Below are 18,603 nucleotides of genomic sequence, written 5' to 3'. Positions count from 1 at the left end.
GCTGAATCTGAAAGCATGTGAAAATACCACATTTAATAACATATTTTTACTCCAAACTCACTTAATTTAATTCAATTCAATTCAAGTTTATTTGTATAGCGCTTTTTACAATACAAATCGTTACAAAGCAACTTTACAGAAAATTATGTTTCTACAATATTTAGTAATAGCTTATAAGTGGTGACTGTCAGTTTGTGCACGTATGACAGGATTTGTAGAAAAATTAATACAAGACGTAGTCAGCCAGATGATGAACATTATTAATATTATTAATAATTAACAATTATTATATGATGCAGTCACACTTGTAGCAATATTTGTTAGATATGTTGTTGATTCAGGGTTAGCATCATCTGAGGTCTTCTGAGGGGTCAGCATCATCTCTTCTCAGGTGTTCTGGATCCAGACTGGAGCTTGTGTAAATCCTAGTTACAAAACAAAACATAGAAACAAATAGAGACATCATTAGCATAGCTGCTGTTCCAACAAAGTAAAATTAATTAGTTTAACCCAAGCTAAAGAATAAGAATGCACATTTGATCGGATACATTATTCAAATGCTTGGCGAAAGAGATGCGTTTTTAATCTAGATTTAAACAGAGAGAGTGTGTTTGAACCCCGTTTTGTGACCTTAGGGAGCGTGATGGATTGTAGCGTGGTATAAGGCTAGTTAGGTACGCAGGAGCTAAAACATTTAGGGCCTTATAGGTAAGTAATGATAATTTGTAACTGACACGGAACTTAATAGGTAGCCAGTGCAGAGACTGTAAAATTGGGGTAATATGATCATATTTTCTTGACCTGGTAAGGACTCTAGCTGCTGCATTTTGGACTATCTGTAGCTTGTTTATTGAAGAAGCAGGACAACCACCTAGAAGTGCATTACAATAGTCCAGTCTAGAGGTCATGAATGCATGAACTAGCTTTTCTGCATCAGAAACGGACAACATGTTTCGTAGCTTGGCAATGTTTCTAAGATGTAAGAATGCAGTTTTTGTAACATGGGAAATATGATTTTCAAAAGACAAGTTGCTGTCTAATATAACACCCATATTTTTGACTGTAGAGGAAGTAACAGTAAGTGAGTGAAGTGAGTGAAGTGACATTCAGCCAAGTATGGTGACCCATACTCAGAATTTGTGCTCTGCATTTAACCCATCCGAAATGCACACACACAGAGCAGTGAACACACACACACACTGTGAGCACACACCCGGAGCAGTGGGCAGCCATTTATGCTGCGGCGCCCGGGGAGCAGTTGGGGGTTCGATGCCTTGCTCAAGGGCACCTAAGTCGTGGTATTGAAGGTGAAGAGAGAACTGTACATGCACTCCCCCCACCCACAATTCCTGCCGGCCCGGGACTCGAACTCACAACCTTTCGATTGGGAGTCCGACTCTCTAACCATTAGGCCATGACTTCCACGGATGTACAACTAGTACATCCGTCTAGTTGATTGTAGATTGTAATCTACAAGATTCTGTGTAGTGTTTTTTGGTCCAATAATTAATATCTCTATCTTATCCGAATTTAATTGGAGAAAATTATTGGTCATCCAATCTTTTACATTTTTGACACACTCTGTTAGCTTAGATAATTTAGAGGTTTCATCTGGTCTAGTTGAGATATATAGCTGAGTATCATCAGCATAACAGTGGAAGCTAAATCCATATTTTCTAATAATATTACCAAGGGGCAATATGTATATTGAAAATAGAAGGGGACCTAGGATGGATCCTTGTGGCACTCCATATTTTACTAATGATAAATGAGATGACTCCCTATTTAAGTAAACAAAATGGTAGCGATCGGACAGGTAGGATCTAAAGCATCTTAGAGCCTGCCCTTGAATACCTGTATAGTTTTGTAATCTATCTATGAGTATGTCATGATCTATGGTGTCGAACGCAGCACTAAGATCAAGTAAAACTAGAAATGAGATGCAGCCTTGATCTGATGCAAGAAGCAGGTCATTTGTAATTTTAACAAGTGCAGTTTCTGTGCTATGGTGGGGCCTGAAACCTGACTGAAATTCTTCATACAGATCATTTTTGTGCAGGAAGGTGCTCAATTGAGCAGACACAACTTTTTCTAAAATTTTAGACATAAATGGAAGATTTGAAATAGGCCTATAATTTGCCAGTTCACTAGGATCTAGTTTTGGTTTCTTAATAAGAGGCTTAATAACCGCCCGCTTGAATGGTTTTGGGACGTGACCTGAAACCTGACTGAAATTCTTCATACAGATCATTTTTGTGCAGGAAGGTGCTCAATTGAGCAGACACAACTTTTTCTAAAATTTTAGACATAAATGGAAGATTTGAAATAGGCCTATAATTTGCCAGTTCACTAGGATCTAGTTTTGGTTTCTTAATAAGAGGCTTAATAACCGCCCGCTTGAATGGTTTTGGGACGTGACCTAAACATAACGACGAGTTAATAATATTGAGAAGCGGTTCTTCGGCTACAGGTAACAACTCTTTCAGTAATTTAGTGGGTACAGGATCTAATAAACATGTTGGTTTAGATACAGTGATAAGTTTATTTAGCTCTTCCTGTCCTATATTTGTAAAGCACTGCAGTTTATCTTTGGGTGCGATGGATGAAACTGAAGTGTTAGACGCTGTAGAATCTACATTCGCTATTGTATTGCTAATGTTATCTATTTTAACAGTGAAGAAATTCATAAAGTCATTACTATTTAACGTTGGTGGAATATTTGAATCAGGTGGCGTATGGTAATTTTTTAATTTAGCCACTGTGCTAAACTGTGTTTTGGTTATTTTCTATGAGTTTGTGGATATGCTCTGCCCTAGCAGTTTTTAGAGCCTGTCCATAGCTGGACATACTGTTTTTCCATGCAATTCTAAAAACTTCCAAGTTCGTTTTTCTCCATTTGCTTTCAAGACTATGAGTTACTTTCTTGAGAGAGTGAGTATTACTGTTATACCATGGCACAGTACGTTTTTCTCTAACCTTTTTCAATTTGATGGGGGCAACAGCTTCTAATGTATTAGAGAAAATAGTGCCCATGTTGTCAGTAATTTCGTCTAATTCATGTGTATTTTTGGGTACAAATAGCAGTTGAGATAGATCAGGCAGGTTATTTGTGAATCTGTCTTTGATGACTGGAACAATAGTTCTGCCCAGACGGTAACGCTGAGACATATAGTTAATATCAGTGATATGCAGCATGCAGGATACAAGGAAATGGTCTGTAACATCATCACATTGAGGTACGATATCTATAGCAGTAAGATCGATTCCACGCAATATAATTAAATCTAGTGTATGATTAAAACGATGAGTGGGCCCGGTGACATTTTGCTTGACTCCAAAGGAGTTTATTAGGTCAGTAAACGCAAGTCCTAATGCATCATAACGTCAATCGAGTGTTTGAAATAAATCCTTCTGTTAGATGATGTGGCATTTTATATAGAATAAGGCACGCAACATATTTCATAGTATTCTAAGCTGTGATAAAGGCATTGCATTATAAATATACTTTATTTTAATGAAAATTCTAATAATAATAACTCAGATAAACCCTATTTTGTCATAATCATGTGTTTATTAGTCACGTTGAATCAATAAAAGCAGTTTTAAATCTGTTTATCCAGTTACCGCTATAGGCATTTCCTGGGTTTCTTCTGCTAAGTGTATTTGGAGTTTCAGCGCCTTTGGAAGGAGATTTACTGCTGATCACAGAACCGTGCTTCACAGAAAGATATGCATGACAATCGCAGCTTCTGTCGAATAGTGATTTTGATTCCATTTCGATTCATCATGCAGCCCTACTCGGGAGTGAAAACAATCATGGCCGCCATATTGAAGGGTCATTCCAAACCGAAGTTTTTAAAACTGGCCACTTCAAAGGGCCCTTCGGAATGAAGAATGTTAAAGGGAAAAACTGATGGACATTTCGGGCTCCCATGATCCTTTGTGCAGATTCTTTGCATGATGATAGCACCTCTGTGTGGGCATGTGATGATGACGCAGAAGGACACTTCAAGAAACAGTTGTTGGGTCCCCTACACCCTTCAACCCTACAAAGCTCTCACTCTGAAGGGTAAACCCTTTGAAGGCATTAGGGCATAGGCATGAGCCCTTCTCAATGGAACACAGGGTCTGAATGGGTCTCTCACAGACTGGCAAAGGAGTATACTTTAAAGGCTTGTGCACTCAACTGCTTGTAAAATGGAGCTTTGTGTTCTTGTATCCTACTTCTCTCATTCGCAACAAATCTAAATATACCATGATATTTCTTAATTTCAAATGTAACGTATTTGAATGCTAAACTATGATTTACTATGTAAATTACAGCTGATGTTTGGTTCACTGCATGTTATTTTGATAAAGTACCAACTGTGATGTCAAGTTAGCTGTGCTGGAACTTATGTCTTTTGTGTGCGTGTGCGTGTGTGTGTGTTTACGCGCGTGCACACTGGTGCGATCACTTCAACTGTTTCCTTATACCAGCAGAATCAACTTTAAACACTTATTGTCTAAATAATGCATCACTGTATAAAGGGCTGCTTTTATTTGTGTACACTCACAATGAAAACAAAATATTGTGCTTTTATAAAATTAAGAAAACAAATAGGATGTCGCTTTCTGCCATTGGAGTTTCATTTCTGTGAGCAAATTAAGCCTGTCATAAAAGTGAACTGAAACTCAGCATATATAGGCTACGTGTCAAACTATTTTTTCCCCTTGTTTATCTGTAAACTAAATCAGATATATTTCAGGAATTTATTACTTGTATGTATATGTACTGCAGATTATACATATTTTACAATGTAATAACATTTAGTATTTTCACATTTATGTGGAAATCTTTTTTAATTTGTTCTACTGTCAGTTCAAAACAAATGAAAAGAAACCAAGCATAGAAGATTCTTTTTTCTGTTGTACCGAAATCTTATCGAACCGTGATCCATCAACCGTGACATCTGTGTAACGTTCCACCCCTAGTAGGCAGTAGATAGATAGATTCTATTCTGAATGTACTCACCATATTACATGGCCTACCACACTCAGTGTGTTGTTTGTTTTGCTCCTGGGGAAACTGGAGACTGAAATCATGAGATAAAAATACAAAATAATAAGGAACATTAAAGAAATTATATAAGTTATATAAGTTTATTAAATTAATAAACACATACACAAAATAGTTTTAGGCTTTAATCATTTAATATATTATTTGTTTTTCATGTATTTTTGGAAATGTGAGAACATTATATAGCATCCATATAATTGTTTTTAAAGACACAAAGCAGCATTCAGCTCAACTACAGTCAAACCGTGATGTTACTAAAGCCTGTTGACTTTATGAGATGCAGTATTAGCTGATTTGTTTTCCATGTTCTGGTTTGTTATATTCATCTTACCTCTCACATAACAACACGCATGAACAGAGAACCAGGGAGTTTAATTTGCCTCAGTTTGCAAGGCCCATAGGACCGTGATGATGACTCTTGTAACAGTGCCACTGGTCTGACTGCCAGCTTTGTTAAAGAACAGTTCCACTCTCTACTTGTCATAACAGATCATAACATGACACCCCTTTAGCTGAGAATGCAGAACAGCAAATTTTGGGCTAAATTTTACCTGCCAAATTGGGAAAGATTTGGCCAATTCAGAGACAAGGCAGGTTTGATTTCTGCATCGAACATTTTACATGCTGTTAAAGGCACAATATGAATGATTAAAAATAAAAAAAATTAAATATCCAAAAACCACTAGAACAATTTTTTTTATATTTTTCTGACTTGTTTACTTACATTATCGAAGAATGTTTAAATCCAGAGAAATAAGCAATTTTAACTTTTGACACGGACCGTGTCCATCGTGTCATTGTGTCATCTGTAAGTGATGTCATGAATAAATTATGACAGTAGTTGTATCTGCGTATTATATATTGTTCCTTATTGACAAATGGTAGGTTTAGGGGCATGGGTTGGGTTACCTGCTCATAAATGTGTAAATAGTGTAATATAAATAAAACTGTTGTGACTTTACATTGAAAAATCACACCTCAACATATATGCAATAATGGCAATATTATTGCCCAATATATAATTTAATCATGACTATAAGCCTATTGCATCAGCATATTGATGCTAAAGGTTTCTTATTTAAAGCAATGGAGGACACACTGCATGTAGAAAAATTACGCTAAAGGGGTACCCTGTGCATCAAAAAGCGACTCCAAAGTGTCCTGACCAAGCGTCAATATGTGACGAGTTGGGAGTGAGACTGTGTTGAAGAATTACATATAGTGCCTTTAATGATGACTAAAATTTCTTAATGGTTTAATGCTGCAACCCTGCCATTATATAGATATGCCTTGATTTAATTCATTTTAATTCATGATTTAATTAAGACTTCCATGATGCATTTTTAAGAGATCTGTTCAATATTACATTACCAGCTCTATGCTAATCATATCTAGTGCAGCTCACAGCAGTGACCTTATTTGAATGTGCGTGTGTGTGCAAGTGCATGTATTTAAATTAGGCTGACAAAATAGTTTAGTACAATTATTATATTTATTTAAACATTAGTATTTTTACATTTATGTTAATATATAAAACATTAAAATTATTTATTTGTATAATTATAAAACAATAATAATGTAAAACAATAAGCATATTTATTCATGCCCTTTGACCCCTACGGAAATAATAGTGTTCACAAAAAAAAAAAAATTTGAAAAGTGATGTTTAACTTCTTTTAACTTGACAAAGTCTCTTTCAATGTGATGTTCATGGTGAGGTATGCTAGAAAAAAGCCACAGGATACAACAAAATGGACAAAAATATGACTGCGATTCATGTGGACCTAAAATATAAATCAGGATAGATGAGAAATGTGTTCCCTTTCGAGAGTACTCTCGTACTGCGTAAGCTAGCTTACGCTATGGGAAAAGGTCCCCTTTTCTCGAGAATATGAAGCCAAAAATTATCCTTAATTTTTAAATAATGTAAAACGCAGTGCTGCAGCACAGCAGACCCAAGCGAAGCGGCTCGCGCGCTTATTGGCTGTGCTGCGGCAACTGCAGCAACCTATGGTGAGGCGGCGGAGAGGAACGAACCAATGGGGGCGCTTCGCGCCCATTGGAAGTCAGAGCGCGCCAAAATAGGCGTGGCTGGAACTATATAAGCCACCGCTTCACCATAGGGATCAGATTTCATCTCCTTCAGCGATCTCACCTGCACTTCGCTGTCTTCTCCGGAGAAGCCTCTACACGCTGTCGAAAAGCCTCTCAGCGGGATAGCACTGCAACGCAGATCTGAGGACGCCGGCTCGTGCTTCATCTCGACACCGCCTTCAGCACTCGCTTCCTGCTGCGCCATCCGGCGTGACTATATCCTTTACAAAGCTAGTGTGTTTGCCGCTGCATCACACTTTTTCCTCCAGAATTCGAGGCGTTGTTTAAAATGCCTCGGGCCTGCGCTTCCTGCCGAGGCCCTCTGCCCAGCGAGGACCGCCACATCATCTGTGTCTCCTGCCTGGGCCGCGAGCATGCTGAGAGCGCACTCTCCAAGGGCGGCTGCCCTGAGTGCGACGACATGGCTATATCGACCCTGCGGGCTCGATTAGCTCAAACCAGCCACGATGCTCCACCCGCTCCGCTTCTTCTCTCTCAAGTGCCGCGTAAGAAACGCCGCGATCAGAGAATGCCTGAGCACACTGCTACACGCGAGCTCACGCCGGAACACTCCCCGCGTGCCTCGCCCGCTCTCTCTCCTTCGCCTGTCCTCTTCGTGGACGAGCAGCGCCAGTCCCTGCTCACCAGCGCCCCCTTCTCCTTCGGAGCGCCTGAGGCGGAAGAGGACAGACACGACAGCCTTTCTCTCGCCGCGTCCAGTAGTGAGGAATGGTCGGGCTCCATTGCGGACCCCCCCCCCTCTACAGCACCCAGCTGCACCGGACAACGCGCTGATAACGACGCGGAGCTTACTCGCGTGCTTACAAGGGCTGTCAGCGACCTTCAGCTCGACTGGTCTCCTCCAGACGAGCCCGCTAAAAGCAGGCTGGACGAATGGTTCTTGCAGGGGCGCCCTTCGGCCCCGCCGCAAAGAAACGCCCCCTTCTTCCCGGAAGTTCACGATGAACTCACGAAGTCGTGGAAAGCCCCATTCTCCACACGCTTGAAGACTTCTGTCTCGTCAGCGCTCTTCTCTGTCGACGGCGCCCGAGACCACGGTTACGAGAGCCTCCCCCCTCTCGAGGAGGCTATTGCTGCACACCTCTGCCCGCCCTCAGCCGCAGGATGGCGGTCGAAGCCTGTGCATCCATCCAAGCCGTGCCGCACCACCTCAGCTCTCGCTGGCCGAGCTTACACCTCCGCTGGTCAAGCTGCTTCGGCTCTACACACCATGGCTGTGCTGCAGGTTTTTCAGGCCAGACTTCTCCGTAACCTGGACGAGTCTGCCCCAGATACCTATGACTTTAAAGATCTCCGCAGCGCTACTGATCTAGCCCTGCGTGCGACAAAGACCACAGCACAAGCGATCGGCCGAAGCATGGCAAGCCTCGCTGTTTTAGAGCGACACCTCTGGCTCACGCTCACGGAGATGAAAGACGCTGACAAATCCGCCTTTCTTGACTCTCCTATCTCGCCTTCCGGCCTCTTTGGCCAGTCGGTTAAGGGTTTCGCTGAACGCTTCACTGAGGCTCAGAAAACGTCACAGGCAATGAGACACTTCCTGCCGAAACGCTCTAGCTCTGCTGCGGGACGCCGTAGAAATGCGTCGCCCCCTCAGACCTCGAAGCCATCGCAGCCAGACTTACAGTCTCGCCCAGCGACCAAAACCCAGCACCGCTCTCGCTCTACGAGCCGCAAACCGCCAGAGAGACGGGGACCTCGGCCCAGGATTGTGCTGAACCCCGAGCCTCCGAAGCCCTCCTGACCTTCGGGCTGAAAAGACCGTGGTTAAGTCCCGCTGCGGCCGGACCACCACACAAGAAACCTCACATGCTTCCTCCAATCCCCTCACTAAAGGCGGTTGGAGATGTCTATACTGCAGTAAACGAGCCTGTTACAATGCACGCACGCCTGCACACAAACGCCGTTTTCACGGCGACCTCAATAAAGCACAAAAAGAGCTTTTTCTATGTAGGCAGTGTGCCCACTACACAGTACGCACCCCTACATGTATACACACTCCCCCAAGTGTCACAAAGACACACTCGGGTCTCCTTTCATGCCCACCTTCCCGCTCACGCCGGAGGTGCTCTAAATGTAGCGCGCGTGCCCACTTCTCAGTGCGCAACCCTACAAATAAGCGCTGTCACCACAGTGTCACAAGCACAGCATACTCGAGCTACTGGTCCCCTCATAACAGGCGGCCAGTGCCCGAAGCACATTCAACCCATAGCCGCACGAGCCGCTGCATGGCAGGCCATCCCCGGCATATCAAATTGGGTTTTGAATATAATAAAACGAGGTTACTCGCTCCAATTCGCTCGCAGACCGCCGCGCTTTCGCGCCGTGGTCGAAACGAAAGTGAAAAGCGAAATGACACACGCGCCGAACTGATAAACCTTCTTGCAAAAGGGGCGATAGAAACTGTTCCCCCTGCGCAGCGCGAGTCAGGCTTTTACAGCCGCTACTTCCTCGTACCAAAAAAGGATGGCGGTCTCAGACCCATCCTAGATCTCAGATGTTTGAACAAAGCGCTTATGACGCGATCGTTCAAAATGTTAACTACCAAACAAATACTCGCGCAAATTCGCCCGAGGGATTGGTTTTTCTCAGTGGATCTGAAAGACGCTTACTTTCACATTCAAATAGCACCCCATCACAGGCCATTCTTGAGATTCGCCTTCGAGGGGCAGACTTATCAGTACATGGTTCTTCCATTCGGCCTCTCCGTAGCGCCCCGTACGTTTACACGGTGCATGGATGCCGCTCTCGCACCCCTGAGAATGCGGGGAGTGCGAGTATTGAACTACCTCGACGACTGGCTAGTTTTAGCCCATTCCGAGGAACTACTGACGACACACAGATCCTGGATCCTCAGCCATTTAGAATGCCTGGGTCTCACGATCAACACTGTCAAGAGCGCTCTGTCTCCCAGCCAGAGGATTTCCTTTTTGGGGATAGACATAGACTCTGTGACATGTACAGCGCGTCTGACGTCACAGCGCGCTCTCACTATTCAGCATCTAGCCGTGTCGTTCAAAGCCGGGTCTCTTTACCCGCTCAAACGATTTCAGGAAATGCTAGGTCTGATGGCATCAGCCTCTGCGGTTCTCAAACTGGGCCTGCTGCGCATGCGCCCACTACAGCGCTGGCTGAGAGACCGTGTTCCAGCGCGCGCCTGGATTTCCGGCCGCGCGCGCATCAGGGTGACCCACGGCTGCATCACAGCTCTGGCCCCTTGGAAAATAGCCAACTGGTATCAGTTAGGCGTAAGCACGGGCGCTGTCTCGAAATGGAAAGTAGTCTCGACAGATGCATCCAACCTCGGTTGGGGCGCCCTGTACGAGGGCAGGTCTGCCTCCGGCCTCTGGTCGAGCCCGGAGCGACTGTCACACATAAACTGTCTGGAGATGATAGCGGTCGAACTATCCCTGAAAGCTTTCCTCCCATTTTTAAAGGGCCACCACGTTCTGGTCAGATCAGACAGCATGTCAGTGGTGGCCTACATAAATCGCCAGGGTGGTGTCAGGTCAGAAACCTTGCACACCCTGACCGAACGTCTTCTGACATGGGCACATTACAATCTGCGCTCGCTAAAGGCAGCGCATGTACCTGGCATCCTGAACCGGGGCCCGGACATGCTTTCCAGGGCGAATGTTCCCCCTGGGGAGTGGTCTCTTCACCCACAAACGGTTCAGTTGATGTGGAGCATCTTCGGCAGGGCAGAGGTCGACCTCTTCACCTCAGAAGACAACGCTCATTGCCCAATATATTTTTCAAAGAGCAGGGACGCGCTGGCCCTCGATTGGCCCAGACGCCCGCTTTATGCATTCCCACCGGTCGCGATGCTACCGCAGGTCATCGATCGGGTCAGGAAGAGCAGATGTGCTATGCTGCTAGTAGCCCCACTCTGGACGACCCAACCTTGGTTCTCCGAGCTGATGCAGCTGTCCAGTACAGCCCCATGGCCAATACCGCTGCGGAAAGATCTCCTCACGCAGCTGAAGGGTGCGCTCTGGCATCCCCACCCCGAACTTTGGGCCCTTCATGTATGGCCCCTCAACGGGTACCCGGGAACCTCCCTGAGGGAGTGTTAAAGACCATTACGGAAGCCAGAGCGCCCTCAACCAGGCGCCTGTACGCGCAGAAATGGTCAGTGTTCTCCACCTGGTGCGGGACACGGAACCTAGACCCTCACTTATGTGACGTGACGGAGATATTCTCCTTCCTACAGGAGCGTTTAGATGCGGGCAGATCCCCGTCTACGCTCAAAGTGTATGTGGCAGCCATTGCAGCTTCTCATGCTCCGGTGGCCGGCCTATCACTGGGAAAAAACAAACTGGTCATTCGTTTCCTTAAGGGAGCTCGTCGAATGAACCCTCCCTGACCCCCTTCAATCCCTTCCTGGGACCTGTCTACGGTCCTAGAGGCCTTAAAGGGCCCCCCTTTTGAACCGCTTCAGTCTGTCGATATGAAGCTTCTTTCGTTCAAAACCGCTTTTTTACTGGCTCTGGCCTCAGTCAAGCGAGTAGGGGATTTACATGCGCTATCTGTAAGCGCTGACTGTCTCGAGTTTGGGCCTAATGACTCCAGAGTCATTCTCAGACCAAGACACGGCTATGTCCCCAAGGTGCTCTCAACACCGTTCAGAGCGCAGGTCATCTCGCTGTCAGCCCTTTCCTTGCAAAGCGACGAAAGCAACGCGAGCTTCATCTGCCCCGTCAGGGCTCTCAAAACCTATATTGCGCGCTCCGCCTTATTCAGGAGGTCGGACCAGCTCTTCATATGCTTTGGTGGGCGCACCCGAGGTCTCGCCACCACGAAGCAAAGCCTATCGCGATGGATAGTAGACACTATCTCGCTGGCTTACAAATCTAAAGGCCTTCACTGCCCGTTCGGCATCAGAGCCCATTCCACCCGAGGTATGGCCTCGTCATGGGCGTGGTCCTGCGGGATACCACTGGATGATATCTGTGCGGCGGCAGGCTGGGCCTCTCCGTCCACATTTATTAGATTCTATAATCTGCAAGTCCCTGCCCTGCAGGCCAGGGTACTTTCTATATAGACGTGCTAAGCCTTATCACGTCCCCCTTTTTTTCGTTCCCTATATAAAGCTCACTAAGGTTGGCTGTTGGGACTGGGATTTCTCCTGCTATAAAGCCCCGGGCTCTCGCCTCAGGCTGTGACAGGTCGAAGTTCCCGAGCACGCACGGCGTTTTACATTGTGTTCCCATAGCGTAAGCTAGCTTACGCAGTACGAGAGTACTCTCGAAAGGGAACGTACTCGGTTACTAACGTAACCTCGGTTCCCTGAGATGAGGGAACGAGTACTGCATAACCTGCCGTGCTATGTGCTCGGACCGGGTGATCGCTTCAGTCGATTTAAAACCTGATCCCTATGGTGAAGCGGTGGCTTATATAGTTCCAGCCACGCCTATTTTGGCGCGCTCTGACGTCCAATGGGCGTGAAGTGCCCCCATTGGTTCGTTCCTCTCCGCCGCCTCACCATAGGTTGCTGCAGTTGCCGCAGCACAGCCAATAAGCGCGCGAGCCGCTTCGCTTGGGTCTGCTGTGCTGCAGCACTGCGTTTTACATTATTTAAAAATTAAGGATAATTTTTGGCTTCATATTCTCGAGAAAAGGGGACCTTTTCCCATAGCGTAAGCTAGCTTACGCAGTACTCGTTCCCTCATCTCAGGTACGTTATGTGTGACCCTGAATCAACTTTGAACGAATTGACAAAACATGGATTGCTGTGGACTGTAGGTCAGTGATTGGTTTATGTTCACTGATGTGAAAAACTAACAAACAATATATTGACTTCTAAAGACACTTTATTTATGTCTAGTTATACAACCCGAATTCCGGAAAAGTTGGGACGTTTTTTAAATTTTAATAAAATGAAAACTAAAAGACTTTCAAATCACATGAGCCAATATTTTATTCACAATAGAACATAGATAACGTAGCAAATGTTTAAACTGAGAAATTTTACACTTTTATCCACTTAATTAGCTCATTTAAAATTTAATGCCTGCTACAGGTCTCAAAAAAGTTGGCACGGGGGCAACAAATGGCTAAAAAAGCAAGCAGTTTTGAAAATATTCAGCTGGGAGAACATCTAGTTAATTGATATCAGGTCTGTAACATGATTAGCTATAAAAGCTTTGTCTTAGAGAAGCAGAGTCTCTCAGAAGTAAAGATGGGCAGAGGCTCTCCAATCTGTGAAAGACTGCGTAAAAAAATTGTGGAAAACTTTAAAAACAATGTTCCTCAACATCAAATTGCAAAGGCTTTGCAAATCTCATCATCTACAGTGCATAACATCATCAAAAGATTCAGAGAAACTGGAGAAATCTCTGTGCGTAAGGGACAAGGCCGGAGACCTTTAGTGGATGCCCGTGGTCTTCGGGCTCTCAGATGACACTGCATCACTCATCGGCATGATTGTGTCAATGACATTACTAAATGGGCCCAGGAATACTTTCAGAAACCACTGTCGGTAAACACAATCCGCCGTGCCATCAGCAGATGCCAACTAAAGCTCTATCATGCAAAAAGGAAGCCATATGTGAACATGGTCCAGAAGCGCCGTCGTGTCCTGTGGGCCAAGGCTCATTTAAAATGGACTATTTCAAAGTGGAATAGTGTTTTATGGTCAGACGAGTCCAAATTTGACATTCTTGTTGGAAATCACGGACGCCGTGTCCTCCGGGCTAAAGAGGAGGGAGACCTTCCAGCATGTTATCAGCGTTCAGTTCAAAAGCCAGCATCTCTGATGGTATGGGGGTGCATAAGTGCATACGGTATGGGCAGCTTGCATGTTTTGGAAGGCTCTGTGAATGCTGAAAGGTATATAAAGGTTTTAGAGCAACATATGCTTCCCTCCAAACAACGTCTATTTCAGGGAAGGCCTTGTTTATTTCAGCAGGACAATGCAAAACCACATACTGCAGCTATAACAACAGCATGGCTTCGTCGTAGAAGAGTCCGGGTGCTAACCTGGCCTGCCTGCAGTCCAGATCTTTCACCTATAGAGAACATTTGGCGCATCATTAAACGAAAAATACGTCAAAGACGACCACAAACTCTTCAGCAGCTGGAAATCTATATAAGGCAAGAATGGGACCAAATTCCAACAGCAAAACTCCAGCAACTCATAGCCTCAATGCCCAGACGTCTTCAAACTGTTTTGAAAAGAAAAGGAGATGCTACACCATGGTAAACATGCCCCGTCCCAACTATTTTGAGACCTGTAGCAGAAATCAAAATTGAAATGAGCTCATTTTGTGCATAAAATTGTAAACTTTCTCAGTTTAAACATTTGCTATGTTATCTATGTTCTATTGTGAATAAAATATTGGCTCATGTGATTTGAAAGTCTTTTAGTTTTCATTTTATTAAAATTTAAAAAACGTCCCAACTTTTCCGGAATTCGGGTTGTAGCTTACAATGATAACTTAGAATAAAATGTTTGAATTTTCTCCATTTGGGGGCTTTTCTCAGCAAATATTTGTATATGCGCAATTATTTGTGACTAAATCAATTAATTAATTAAAATATAATTGTTTTGAAAATGATTAAAAAAAAATGTAAATGCCCATAAAATCTCCAAAATGAAAAAGTTGATGTGTGTATATGTGTATGATTAGATTTTTATTTTTAATCTGTTTATGACTATATGGAAGTTTGTAGTAAACACAAATCATTTTCAGTTGAAAGGTGAAAGTTATGAAAAAGATGGTCAAAGTTAAAGCAGAAGGGTCACTCATACATTGCACATGGATAAACTGCAGTCTGACTGCTGCCCGGTTTCAAGTCTAAATATAGAGGACATGAGTGGAAAAAAAAATGGAAATGCAAGAAGACAGCACACAAGCTGCAGAGGACAAGAGAGAGTGAATGTGGATTTGATGTTGTATATATTAACCTGAGTATGTGCTTCGTCCTCTCTTTCCATCTGCCTCACTCTCGTTCCCTCCCTCTCCATCTGCCTCACTCTCCATGTCTCTCTTGTTCTTTCAGTGCCATATGTGAGAGGGCTGCTCTGTGTCCTCAGCACATTAATACACAATGACCCTCACAGGGTTTACAGAGAGCTCAAGTGCCTTTTTCTGTGTTTCTGACTGATCTTTATTCTTCACCTTCACTGTCTCCTCTCTCACTGTCTCCTTTTTCGCCCTCAGAATCAAACTGCACATACTTCAAAGTGTACACTTCTGGAGAGAATGCTGTCATATTTAAGAAAACAACAGAAAAAGGTAAGTTCTTCCTGTATAGTCTGCTCTCTCTCTTCTCTGCCATCTATGTTCTCTCTCGTCTATTCACTCTCTCTCCTTCCACGTGGTTTCTCTCATTGAAAATCAGTCATGTGTTTCTGTCTCCTCCCCCTGCTCTATGTCTCTCCATCTCTCCACATCCCATGCTGTGTACATGCATAAGAATTCATCATACTTGAGCTCTATTTGTTGTTCAAATCATATTTCAGTTTTCAAGTGCATTGGGATAATTCTTGAATGTCCCATCAAAACATATGACAAAACTCTTTGGCTAGGGTGTTTAAAGGTATAGTCCACCAAAAAGAAAAGAATCTCCTGTTATCATTTACTCACCATGTTGTTCCAAATCAGTATAACTCTTTATTTCTGTTGAACACAAAAGGAGACATATTAAAGAATGTAATGTAATTTTTTCCATGCAATTTCAATCAAATGATGCAAAAGTATTAGAAAACCTGTAAAAGTGGTCCCTACACTATATTTCATGTCCTTTGAATGCATACGATAGCTTTGCATTTTCTCTGTATAAAACAGCATTATCGCGGTATAAAATCAGTTAACTGTTATTGAGTTAGTGTTCCATGTCAGTTTGAAATCATTCACTCTGGTATTGTGAACTAATTACACTCTGGTATTGTAAAAGCGTCTGCTAAATGCATAAATGATGCATTAAAATTGAACCTCATTAATGTGTGCCAGATCCCATTGGCCACAATCGGTCCCTGACCTCACTAATGCTCTTCTGTCTGAATGGGAGCAAAATCCCTTCAGCCATGTTCCAGCATCAAGTGGAAAGCCTTCCTAGAAGTGTGCAAGCTGTTAGGGAGGGGCATTAATGCCAGTGGTTTTGAAATTAAATGCTCAATAAACACAGCATGGTTTAGTTGACCGCATGTGTGTGGCCGTATTGTTTAATGATGAAGAATTTTGTATTAGAAATAAATTGACTGTTTGCTTTGTTTCTCTCGTAGGTTTGCATATAGCAGGTGCAATGTTGGCTTTGTTCAGTTTGTTTCTGATGATCATGGGCTCTGTGTGTATCACTATGTCTCTCAGTAAGAGTGTGTCCTTCTTCCTCAAGCCTGCTACTATCTGCTTCATCTTCTCAGGTACCTTTTAAACACCTTATAACTTTATTCAGCAACTTTAAATAACACCAGCATCTGCAGTAAATCTAAAAAGTAGTCATGGAGGAGGCTCAGTTTTTTTGGCAATGGTCATGCGCAGTGTGTCCCATTGCTGAGATTCTAATAAACCTCAATCATCTCATTGTCAGGCATCTCAAGAAATACAGCTGTGAACAGTGTCACTTCACTAATCCAGTGTAATAGTTCATATTTATTTTGAGTTTGACGTATATAATAAGAAAATATTGCAGAAACTTCCTGATATACTCCTGGTGAAGTTCTTTTTTGTTTTACACTTGAACGGGGTGAGACAGCAGTGAGAAATTAGCAGTTGAGAAAGCATGTGATCATAGCCATTATACAGTACTTTATACAATAGATTGCTTTAAAGCAAGCAGCTTTATAGTACTAAACATGACACAAAAAACAGCGTCACTTTCAACTAGAATTATAACTATTATAACTATAATTATTATAGTTATAATATAGTTATAATATTATAATTATAATTATAACTAAAATTTCTATTATAAAGCAGCTTTTCAGTGTGTTCGTGTTTTAACTCAAGTCTGACCTCAACGAAGTGAACTTTTAATGAGTCACTTAAAAAAATCTCACGAGTCTACACATTTAAATCAGACTCAAGTTGATTTTTGTTGAATTGTTACTTACTTCATAAGCCACTCTCTTACTGATCCGCAAGTCATGAAAATTAACCAGAAAGCGCTACTGTGATGTGTACATAACTTGACTTAATAAAAAATAGAGATTTGTTAGAATCAATTAATAGTTGCATAACAAGAATACATTTAAATATTGTAAACAACAACAACAACAACAAAAAATGTTAATGCTCAAAAAAAAGCAACAGTGTGCAATTAATGGAGTTAGAGCAACCTAATTTGTAGCATAAATGCATTTTTAAGATTATTATTAATTTTTTTTTTTTACTAATTTCAACAACTGATTGGTGGCTATTTCAGTTCAACCCCAAAAACCAACATTTTAAATGTCAACTTTTAAATGCCAAGCATAATATACATGAGAATAACAAACAATAGCATGTCTTTCCCGGTCCAATCCCAATCCCAGTCCAATTGTTTTGTAATAGAGATCATTTCATTAAGTAAAAAAAAAAAAAATCAGTTAACAAAAATTTCCAGGTATGCTTAATATGATGTTTATGTAATGATCAACTCATTAGCTCATCAAAAAAAAACTTAAAAGATTTTATTAAATCAGTAATTTAGTATATGTTAACTTGCATTTAAGTTATTTAAACAGCCACAGATAATCTTCCAAAATTCAATGATATTCTTATAACTAAAATAAAGTGAGAATATCAAATTGGAACTAATTTACATTAAATGTACCTATATAACTTCAACTGTCAGCATACAGTGACTGCTGTTGCAAGCTAAAGTAGGAAGTATGTACTGTGAAGCGCTACTGAAAACACCTGTGAGCAATTGAATTAATTTGCCAGCTATATATGTAATTCTGCTACTAAAGGTTTCATGTTAAATCCAAATAGGTGAACCATTCATTTCAATAAAATGACCTTTCATCTCCACTTTCCCCAGGTATCCTGGTCTTCTTGTCCATCATAGTTTTCCACCAGTCTGTGCTGGCGTTATTGGCAAGCGATCACAGTTTCCCTCTCCATCACGAGTTGTCCTGGTCAGTGGCATGTCTTGGCTCGGCTGGGGCCATTCTCATTTTTGGAGGGCTTATTTTCCTCTTACTTTCCCTCCCCAACAACCCCCTGGAGAAATGTTTTGGTCAGCAGAGCAGTAGTGATGCCTAGCTGTCAGGGGGACTGCCCATGAGTTGAATAGCACAAGATCTTTTATCCTCTTATGCTGTTTGTGGAGATTGACTGATGTTATAAAGGACTCTCAAAAGCTAATGTTCATAATGTTTTGCAATAACTAGCAATAGTTTGCTTATCAATAAGATTATAGACCTTAATGCTCATACACCGACTCTGAAATTTGAACTGATATTTCTATGATGGTTATGTACATGAAATCAGTGACCAACA

At 42.5% G+C, this 18,603-nt stretch overlaps 1 protein-coding gene across 4 annotated transcripts in view; it reads left to right on the top strand.

The window, feature by feature from the left end:
- LOC132102895 (voltage-dependent calcium channel gamma-6 subunit-like) overlaps positions 1-18,603 on the top strand; it is a 26,254-nt gene extending 7,651 nt beyond the window's left edge. For all 4 annotated transcript variants that reach the window (XM_059507609.1, XM_059507610.1, XM_059507611.1 and 1 more), the window contains 3 exons: positions 15,340-15,414; positions 16,404-16,541; positions 18,143-18,603. In XM_059507609.1, the coding sequence (XP_059363592.1) occupies positions 15,340-15,414; positions 16,404-16,541; positions 18,143-18,366 (437 nt within the window). In that variant the 3' untranslated portion in view covers positions 18,367-18,603. The remainder of the gene's footprint in view (positions 1-15,339; positions 15,415-16,403; positions 16,542-18,142) is intronic.

The sequence above is a fragment of the Carassius carassius genome, chromosome 24 (assembly GCF_963082965.1).
Source record: "Carassius carassius chromosome 24, fCarCar2.1, whole genome shotgun sequence".
NCBI lineage: Eukaryota > Metazoa > Chordata > Actinopteri > Cypriniformes > Cyprinidae > Carassius > Carassius carassius.
This window is presented reverse-complemented; position numbering and strand designations above follow the sequence as displayed.